The following is a 10,830-nucleotide window of genomic DNA, read 5'->3' as shown; positions in this document are numbered from 1 at the left end:
TTTTTTTTTTTTTTTGAAGTGGCACATGCATGGCGATCTTTTTTTTTTAAATAATAATTTATTATTATATTATGTTAGTCCATAGAGTACATCCCTGGTTTCTGATGTAAAGTTCCATGATTCATTACTTGCGTATAACACCCAGTGCACCATGCGGTACGTGCCCTCCTTACTACCCATCACCAGCCTATCCCATTCCACCACCCCTCTCCCCTCTCAAGCCCTCAGTTTGTTTCCCAGAGTCCATAGTCTCTCATGGTTCATTCCCCCTTCTTTTTACCCCCCCTTCCTTCTTCCCTTTCTTCTCCTACTGATCTTCCTACTCCTTATGTTCCATAAATGAGTGAAACCATATGATAATTGTCTTTCTCTGCTTGGCTTATTTCGCTGAGCATTATCTCCTCCAGTCCCGTCCATGTTGCTGCAAATGTTGTGAAATCGTTCTTTTTGATGGCTGAGTAATATTCCATTGCATATATGGACCACATCTTCTTAATTCAGTCAACTGTTGAAGGGCATCTCGGCTCCTTCCACAATTTTGCTATTGTGGACAATGTTGCTATGAACATTGGGGTGCATATGGCTCTTCTCTTCACTACATCTGTATCTTTGGGGTAAATACCCAGGAGTGCAATGCCTGGCTCATAGGGTAGCTCAATTTTTAACTTTTAATGGACCTCCACACTGTTTTCCAAAGTGGCTGTACCAACTTGCATTCCCACAAACAATGTAAGAGGGATCCCCTTTCTCCACATCCTCTCCAACATTTGTTGTTTCCTGCCTTGTCAATTTTTGCCATTCTACCTGGTGTAAGGTGGTATCTCAGTGTGGTTTTGATTTGAATTTCCCTGATGGCTAATGATGTTGAACATTTTTTCATGTGTCTGTTAGCCATTTGTATGTCTTCATTGGAGAAGTGTCTGTTCACATCTTCTGCCCATTTTTTGATTCATTTTTTGTTTCACATGTATTGAGTTTGAGAAGTTCTTTGTAGATCTTGGATACCAGTCCTTTATCTGTAGTGTCATTTGCAAATATCTTCTCCCATTCCGTGGGCTGCCTCTTAGTTTTTTTGACTGTTTCCTTGGCTGTGCAGAAGCTTTTTATCTTGATGAAGTCCCACATGTTCATTTTTTCTTTTGTTTCTCATGCTTATGGAGATGTGTCATGATAAAGGTTGCTGTGGCCGATGTCAAAGAGGTTGCTGCCTATGTTCTCCTCTAGGATTTTTATGGATTCCTGTCTCACATCGAGGTCTTTTATCCATTTGGAGTTTATCTTTGTGTATGGTGTGAGAGAGTGGTCAAGTTTCTTTCTTTTGCATGTAGCTGTCCAAAGCCATCCAAGCCTCACTCAAAGGAATAGAAAAATCTAAAATGCAGTTTTTATATTCTCACCTCAATAAGGTAGAGCTGGAACAGAAGAACAGGCCTAACCCACACACCAGAAAGCAGTTGATCAAGATTAGAGCAGAGATCAATGAATTAGAAACCAGAAGCACAGTAGAGCAGATCAACAGAACTAGAAGCTGGTTCTTTGAAAGAATAAATAAGATCGATAAGCCACTGGCCAGACTTATTCAAAAGAATAGAGAAATAGAGAAAGGACCCAAATTAATAAAATTATGAATGAAAGGGGAGAGGTCTCAACCTCTCCCAACGTCTACCAACACCAATGAAATAGGAAGGATCATTAGAAACTTTTATCAACAGCTTTATGCCAATAAATTAAACAACCTGGAAGAGATGGATGCCTTCCTGGAAACCTATAAACTACCAAGACTGAAACAGGAAGAAATTGATTATCTGAACAGACTGATTAATTATGAAGAGATTGAAGCAGTGATCGAAAACCTCCCAAAAAACAAGAGTCCAGGGCCTGACGGATTCCCCAGGGAATTCTACCAAACATTCAAAGAAGAAATAATACCTATTCTCCTGAAGCTGTTTCAAAAAATAGAAACAGAAGGACAACTACCAAATTCATTCTGTGAGGCCAGTATCACCTTGATCTCCAAAGCAGGCAAAGACCCCATCAAAAAGGAGAATTACAGACAAATTTTCCTGATGAATAAAATTTTGATATTTTATCCCTCATTTATTTTTTTGGATTGAATTATTTTTATTTATTATTTTTTCTTTTTATTTCTATTTATTTATTTATTTATTTATTTATTTATTTATTTATTTTAGTTTCAGATGTGGAGTTCAGATTTCATCCATTGCATATAACACCCATTGTTCATTACATCAGGTATCCTCTTTAATGGCCTCACCTAGTAACCACATCCCCCCACCTACCTCCCCTCCAACAACCCTCGGTTTGTTTCCTATAGTTAAGAGTCTGTTATGCTTTGTCTCCCTCTCTGATTTTGTGTTATTTTATTTTTCCTCCCTTCCCCTATCATCCTCTGTTCTGTTTCTTTTTTGTTCGTTTTGCTTTTATTTTTGTTTTTTTTTTGTTTTGTTTTTTTGTTTTGTTTTCTTTTGTTTTTGTAATGTGGGATTCTGAACATAAATTTATATGGACATGTTGGGAATGAATAAAAAGTGTGGACATTCTTTTTTAACTCAAAGAAAACATTTAAGGGTAATAGTTGTTTCTTGTATATGTGTGTGTTTACATACATTTACTTTCTTTATTTTTTATTTAAATTCAGAGAGGGAGATAAACCATGAGAGACTCTTAACTATAGGAAACAAATGAGGGCTGTCAGAAGGGAGGTGGATCAGGGGGATGGGATAATTGGGTGATGTGATGAGTATGTTTACTTTCAAATAAACTCACTCCTGTATGTACATGCACAGACACATTTATGATTTTATTTTTATGTTGATGGGGATGTTGAGAGAGCTGGAGAGGATAGCACTAAAAGAAGAATGAAGCTTTGAATTTATGTGAAATAAAAGGATGCAGAAATACAAACATAGATTTAAACTACAGTGGGTGATCTTGTACTGATCATGAGTTCCCTTCCTATGTCACTGCCTAAAACACCTCAGAGTCAGACCACACTCATATTATTGCCACGAAGAATTCACTACACCAGCTGATGGGGCAAAATATAACCACATCGATTTAAAATTTCCTTTCTTGTGGGCTAGTTGAATTTAAATTTTAAAAAATTCCTTTCTACCTACTGTGGGTTTTTAATATAAATTGCCTTATCCAAGGGAAGCTGATAGGTGAATTGAGAGGCTTAAACTCAGTTTCCTCATACAATTTCATTGACTATGTCCATGTGAGATTTCTCCTGCTGCTGTTAAATATCCTCCCACTAGTTGTTTAAAACAAACACTTACGTGCTCTTATAGTTCTGGAGTCAGAGCCTTGAAAGGAGTCTCATCGGGCTAATAGCAAGATGTCTGCAGGGTTGAGCTCTTTCTGGAGGCTCAACGGAGGCTCTGTGCCCTTTCCAATTCCAGTTGATTGCTGGTCACCTGCATTCCTGGGTTCACAGCCCTTTCTCCACCTTCAGAACCAGCAGAGCAGCATTTTCAAAGTCTCTCCAAAACTAACTCTTTTGTCTCCCTTGTCAACATTTGACTGTTGTGATTACCTTAGTCTCACCTGGACAATTAGAGGTAATCTTTTATCCTTTTCTCTTTTTAAATTTATTATTTATTTTTTTTCTTTAAAGATTTTTCAATTAAAGTAAAATTAGCATACAGTGCTTTACTAGTTTGGGGGGTACAATACAACGGTTCCACGATTCATACATTTCCTAGTACTTATTATATATATATTTTTAAAGCTTTTATTTAAATTCCATTTAGTTAACATACAGCATAATAGTAGTTTCAGGTGTACAATTTAGTGATTCAACACTTCCATACATTACCCTGTGCTCATCAGGGCAAGTGCACTCCTCAATTTCAATGACCTCTTTCACCACTGCTTAAGGATTTTTATTTTTATCATTTTATTAAGTAGGCTCGATGCCCAGCAGGGAGTCCAACATCGGTCTTGAACTCAAGACACTGAAATCAAGACCTGAGCTGAGATTTCGAGTCAGAGGTTGGATTGACTGAGCCACCCAGATGTCCCTTAACCATTTTTAGATGCACAGCTCAGCGGGATGAAAGACATTCCCATTGCTGTGCGGTTGGCATCACCATCCATCTCCAGAACTCTTTTCATCTTGTGAACCTGAAGCTCCATACCTAAGTAGCTTTTAATTACCAAAATATTTTATAAATTTGGAAGAAACGACAGCTCTTAATTTATCATAAAGAGTTGAACTCTTAACTGATTTGGCAAAAGTGTCATGGAAGCCAAGCACTGTAGTACCCATGGTTTTATGTCAAAGGAATACAGTCCTTCACCTTGTTGAAGGGGAAATAGCAATCTTCTGGGGATATCAGTGCTGTATCCCACCATGAGTCAATATATGGGAGACCCAAGGAGCCTAGTAAAGAAAAACTCTTCACTCTTAGATTTGGAGGAATCTCTAACTCAGGGTTGGGATAAGGTGCTAGGAGGTTAGCTCTGTGGGAAGCAGGTGAGTTCAGGGAAGAATAATAACTGGATTCACCTGACTCATAAGCTGGTCTCTTGGAAACAGGAAATTACAGGAAAAAAAATAGTCCATCTGTCCAGAGCAATGTCCCATGGGGGATAATGTGCCCACGGGTTGGAGGGCCAGGAGGGAAATATGCTTAAGGAGCAAAGGGACATGTAAATATCTCTTCTGCTGTTGTCCCTCAGCAGGTGCAACCTTGGGCTGAGTGAGACACGGTTATTTCTTTTTGAAGTCCTAAGTCTGGCTAGGAGATTCCTGCTGTGTTGTTTGAGAACAGAGCTTCAGTGTCCATCATCAACCATAGAGGGAGGAATTCGGACTTCCGTACAGAGACCCCTATACAGGTGAGTCTGAATATCCAGCAGGTGTTGCAGGAAAGGGCCAGCAAGAATAGAAGTGTGGGAATATTTATCTGAAGCTACCTGAGAGCCAACACAGCCCTGCCCAGCACCAGGCATCACTGCGGTTTTTGGCTTGCTTGAATAACTGGTGAATATATTTATTTATGATTCTAAAAAGAAAACATTGAAATCAGCATGCAGAGGAGATCGTTGAAGATTAACTAGTGATGATGGTTGTGTGATGATGGGTGGCGAAAACTGGTCCCAATAAGACTGGAACACAAGTCCAAGAGTCTTTGCAATCAAGAGGAATAGAGATATAAGGTATTAGCTATGAGGGATACCAGTCAAATGAGGGCATTCCTTTTATTCTCTTAAGCCAGGGGAAATTTGAGTGTGTTCCCATATTGATGAGAAAGCTCCAGACCAATGGATCATAAGACATACATTTCACAGTGTCCTTTTTCAGGCTGGGTATTCCAAGCAATTTTTTTTTAATGTAACAGGTGAAAAGAGGTATACTAAAAAAAGGTTTACATTGCCATTATTTCCTTACTGGTGAGGATGAGAATATTTGTGGGTTTCATAGACGTTTGCCTTCTCTATTGCAAATTGTCTGTGCCAGTTCTGTGTTTTGTTGGGTGGGTTTGGGGTGTTTATATTCCTGTTTTTTATTCCATTTTTCCAAACATAAGAATTGGAATTTTTGCCATCAACTTTGCTGTTTGACCTTCAGTTCCTTTATGTGCGTGTAGAAGTATCCGAGGGTAGAAGTAAAGTTCATACATTTTGTGCTCAAACCTATCATTTGGTCGTATTTTCCTCCCCTCTCTTGCATGTTTAAGTGTAGAAGGTTCTTCTGCATCATCTGAATTAATAAATCACCATTTTTACATATTTGCAACAACATACTTCACGTTTCTGTTATTCCCTATTCTACCTTTTGGTCTTTTGTGATTAGGTCTCTTTCTCAACGTCACGTCACCTGCAGCCATCATTTGAAAAGCAGTCTTTATCGTTTAACTAACATTCACCTTTTCTTCCTCAACAAATATGAATTAATATATCTCTGTAGGAGATGAATGCATCAGTGTAGATAATGCTTTGGTTATATTATTTTATTATTTAGTTTATTTCTAAGTGTTTTATGTTTTTTAAAACTGATCTGTACGCCCAATGTGGGGCTCAAACTCTCAAGCCCAAGAACAGGAGCTGTACTCTCTACTGACTGAGTCAGGCAGGCTCCGCTGCTTCCAAGTCTTTAGCACTTCAATCTTGAATTAGTGACCCATGTTGATGTCATTACATTAACACTATTTTATGCTTGTCTAGAAAGTTAGTTTTAAATTGTCATTGTGTTTCAGACTGTTGTTTGAGATAGCTCCTTGCCTAACCTAGTCTCATTCCTACTGCTATCCTTTGTTCCATAAGCTCTTAGTTTCTTTTAAAACTTACATTCCTAGGGGTGCCTGGGTGGCCCAGTCAGCTGAGTGTCTGACTCTAGATTTCAGCTCAGGTCATGATGTCAGGGTCATGAGATGGAGCCCTGGGTCAGGCTCTGGGCTGACTGTGGAGCCTGCTTGAGTTTGTCTCTCTGCCTCTTCCTCTGTCCCTCACCCACCTAGCTTCTGTGTTCTCTCTTTCTCTCAACAAAATTGTATGTTTCTATATTATGCACATACAAATATTCATACACTTTTTTTCTTAAATATTTTCTTTATGTATTTGATAGAGACAGAGAGTGCACAAGAGAGCATAGCAGAGTGGAGGGCAGAGGGAGAGGGAGAAGCAGGCTCCCTGCTCAGGAGCCTGATGCTGGGCTGGATCCCAGGACCCCGAGCCCAGGACCTGAGCCAGAGGCAGACGTTTAACCGATTAACCATCCCAGGTGCCCTGATTCATACGCTTCTATACAAATTCATGAATGCAATCTTATGCACATTGTAAATGGCCTTTAACTATGGTTCAGTCTTTATATATATATATATATAGCTTATCTCCCCAATAGTACTTTACAGACTTGCCCCCATCAACCAGTATAACGCTAATTCTTTATTTCAGTAATTGCATAATATTTCAGGGTGTGGCTGGGTCATTGACACTTTTGAGCATTTTTCATATTCTTTCTCATTAAATTGCTATTACATCAATTATACAAAGATATTTTGAGATTGTGTTAGAATGCTGGTTCTCCACCAGGGGCAATTTTGTCCTCCATGGGACACCGGGGGATGTTCAGAGGCATTTTAGGCTGTCAGATAGGGGAGGTGTCGCTAGAGACCAGAGATGCTCTAAACATCCGACGATGCCCAGGACAAACCCCAGCACAGAGAATGACCTGGGGCTGAATGGCAATAGTGCTGAGATGAGAAACCTTGAGGAAATAATGCATACCTATATTTTGGTATGGTCTTCAGACCATTTCCCCCAAATGTTATAACACTTCACATTTCTTCTACAAAAATTAAAGAATACCACTTTGCTACCTGTTTATAAGTTCCAATCCCAATCAATGTGACAGCTCTTTAAGTTTTTTGACAGGCTGATGGGTATGGAAGGGATTTCTTATTATTTTCATGAACAGTGAGTTTGAGCAAATTCATACATTTGGTCACCAATTGATTTGCCCATGATTATTATATGCCCATATATTATATGCCCATTTTCTACAGTTGTCAGCATTTCAAATAATTTTACAGATTACTGTTTCTCTATTGAATTCTATGGAGATATTTTGGCCATAAAAATGTTTTAAATTCTATTAGTTAATATATAAATTCTTCCTTCTGTTTCTTGCCGTCAGTAAGATGGTTTTCCCTATAGATTTTGTTCTATGTATTTTTTTTTATTTTGGAGATTTTTGGGGTCATTTTAAGGACTTTTTGTATTTTTTTAAATCTCTTTTCAATTTCTGTATAATTGACATGCAGTGCTATATTAGTTTCAGGTGTACAATATAGTGACTCAACAAACCATATACACTGCCAGTGCTCATCATGATAAGCATACTTTTAATCCCCGTCATCTATTTCACCCATCCCCCCGTCTACCTCCTCTCTGGCAACCACCAGTGTGTTCTCCATATTGAAGAGTCTGCTGTCTTGTCTCTTTGTTTTCTTTGCTCATTTGTTTTGTTTCTTAAATTACATATACAAGTAAAACCATATGGTATTTGTCTTTCTCTGACTGACTTCTTTTACTTAGCATTATACCCTCCAGATTCATCCATGATTTTGCAAAAGGCAAGATCTCATTTGAGGTCATTGATACCCTTTATCTACCTCCCAAACTCCCCCCTGGCAAACCAGTTTGTTCTCTGTATTTAAGCGTCTGTCTGTCTGTTTGTTCATTTGTTCCATATTTAGGCTACATAAATAAGTGAGGTCATATGATATTTTCTTTACCTGACTTATTTTGCTTAGTATAGCACCCCCTAGATCCACACATGTTGTTGCAAATGGCTAGACCTCCTTTTTTATTATGGCTGAGTAATATTCCATTGTGTATATCTATATCTATCTATATCTATATCATTCTATCTATCTACTATCTATCTACTATCTATCTACTATCTATATATCTTCTATCTATCTATCTATCTATCTATCTATCTATCTATCTATCTACTATCTATCTACTATCTATCTTCTATCTATCTATCTATCTATCTATCTATCTATCATCATCTATCTATATCTCTCTATCTCTATATACCGCATCTTCTTTTCCATTCATCTATCAGTGGACACTTGGGCTGCGTCCATATCTTGGCTATTGTAAACAATGCTGCAAAAAAAACATAAGGTGCATATTTAATTTCAAATTAGTGTTTTTGTCTTCGTTGGCTAAATACCCAGTAGTGGAATTACTTGATCATGTGGTATTTCTCTTTTTAATTTTTTGAGGAACCTCCATACTGTTTTCACAGTAGCTGAACCAGTTTGCGTTCCTACCAACAGGGCATGCGGGTTCCCTTTTCTCCACATCCTCACCAATACTTGTTATTTCCTGTCCTTTTTATGCTAGCCATTCTGACAGGTGTGAGGTGACAGTCTTATTCATTTAGATGTCACATAAATGGAATTATTTTATTTCTTTCTCAGATTGTTCACTGTTGGTATGTAGAAACGCACCTGATTTTTTGAGGTTTGCCATTGTTCCAGTTACTTGGCTGAATTAATTTACTATTTCTACTAGTGTTCTTGTGGCATCTTTAGGATTTTCCACATATAAGATACCATCATTTGCATACATACATTTATTTCTTCCTTTCCAGTTTGGAAGCCATTTACTTCTTTTTTTTAATTTTTTTTTTATGTTATGTTAGTCACCATACAGTAGTTCATTAGTTTTTCGCATAGTGTTCCATGATTCATTGTTTGCGTATAACACCCAGTGCTCATTGCAATACATGCCCTCCTTAATACCCATCATCCAGGCTAACCCATCCAATTGCTCTGGCTAGAACTTCCAGTGTTCTGTTGAGAAGAAGTTCTGAAATCAGGCTTCCATGCCTTGTTCCTGATCAAAGAGGAAAAATGTTCACTGAATCCCCATGGAGTATCATGCTTGCTGTGGGTTTTTCATAAATGGTTTTATGTGGAGATAGTTTCCTTTTATTCTTAGTTTTTAGTATTTTTATCATGTTCCATACACAAATGTAAACATTAAATTTCTTGATGCAGAATACAAACAACAATTTTTCTGCCACGTTAGTAAAGCATGATTATGTCATGTTATTTTCTCTTATTTTGCTAGTCATCTTGACTACGTGGAATGAGAGAATGATACACAAATTTCTAGAGAATGATACACGAATTTCAGAATTTGCTCTTCTGGGATTTTCGGAAGAACCGGAATTGCAACCCTTCCTGTTTGGGCTCTTCCTGTCCATGTACCTGATCACTGTGTGTGGAAACCTGCTCATCATCCTGGCCGTCAGCTCTGACTCCCACCTCCACACCCCCATGTACTTCTTCCTGGCCAACCTGTCCTTTGTAGACATCTGTTTCACCTCCACCACCGTCCCCAAGATGCTGGTAAATATACAAACACAGAAAAAAACCATAACTTATGAAAGCTGCATCACGCAGATGTACTTTTTCATACTTCTTGCAGGTTTGGACAACTTCCTCCTGACTGTGATGGCTTATGACCGCTTTGTGGCCATCTGTCACCCCCTGCACTACACTGTCACCATGAACCCCCAGCTCTGTTCACTATTGCTTCTCGTATCCTGGATCATGAGTGCCCTGCATTCTTTGTTACAAACCCTAATGGTGTTGCGGCTGTCCTTCTGTAGAGAGATGGAAATCCCCCACTTCTTCTGTGAACTTCGTCAGATGATCCAACTTGCATGTTCCGATACCTTTCTTAATAACATGGTGCTGTATTTTGCAGCACTGCTGCTGGCTGGTGCGCCCCTGGCTGGGATCCTTTACTCTTACTCTAAGATCGTTTCCTCCATACTTGGGATCTCATCAGCTCAGGGCAAGTATAAAGCATTTTCCACCTGTGCATCTCACCTCTCCGTTGTCTCCTTATTTTATTGTACAAGCCTAGGTGTGTACCTGAGCTCTGCTGCTCCCCAGAGCTCCCACGCAAGTGCAGTGGCCTCGGTGATGTACACGGTGGTCACCCCCATGCTGAACCCCTTCATCTACAGCCTGAAGAACGCAGACATAAAGGGGGCTCTAAGTGTATTTTTCAGAGGGAAGCCATAAAAGGGCCATTTTTCAACTACCACCTGTGATTGCAGGCTTAATGCCTAACAGCCAGACATTGTGATTCTTTAACCAGATCGTGAAAGAACTTCATCCCTCTATGTATATCCTGGAGATTCAATTTTCCTAAAGTTCATCTGCTCTATAGAATTTAAATAAGTCCCTTTGTTAAACTTTCTGCTCCTTCTGATAGCCAACAATCTTCCTTTTGTCTTCTTAACTTCCGAAGTTAACCCCAACCTTG

General features: G+C 38.8%; 1 protein-coding gene across 2 annotated transcripts; it reads left to right on the top strand.

The window, feature by feature from the left end:
- The first annotated feature begins 5,941 nt into the window (after nucleotides 1-5,941).
- On the top strand, nucleotides 5,942-10,586 carry LOC103656791 (olfactory receptor-like protein OLF4). 2 transcript variants are annotated; one of them, XM_040620915.1, is made up of 2 exons: nucleotides 5,942-5,953; nucleotides 9,669-10,586. In XM_040620915.1, exons 1-2 carry the CDS (start codon nucleotides 5,942-5,944, stop codon nucleotides 10,584-10,586), a joined length of 930 nt encoding a protein of 309 aa, XP_040476849.1. The 2 variants fall into 2 exon arrangements, with proteins under 2 accessions (XP_040476849.1, XP_008682439.1); XM_008684217.1 differs by lacking the exon at nucleotides 5,942-5,953 and having other exon boundaries at nucleotides 9,635-10,586.
- Nucleotides 10,587-10,830: the final 244 nt, after the last annotated feature.

This window comes from Ursus maritimus, unplaced genomic scaffold (genome assembly GCF_017311325.1).
Source record: "Ursus maritimus isolate PB19 unplaced genomic scaffold, ASM1731132v1 scaffold_37, whole genome shotgun sequence".
NCBI classification, from domain to species: domain Eukaryota; kingdom Metazoa; phylum Chordata; class Mammalia; order Carnivora; family Ursidae; genus Ursus; species Ursus maritimus.
Note: the sequence above shows the minus strand (reverse complement) of the source record. Positions and strands in the feature narration are given on the sequence as shown.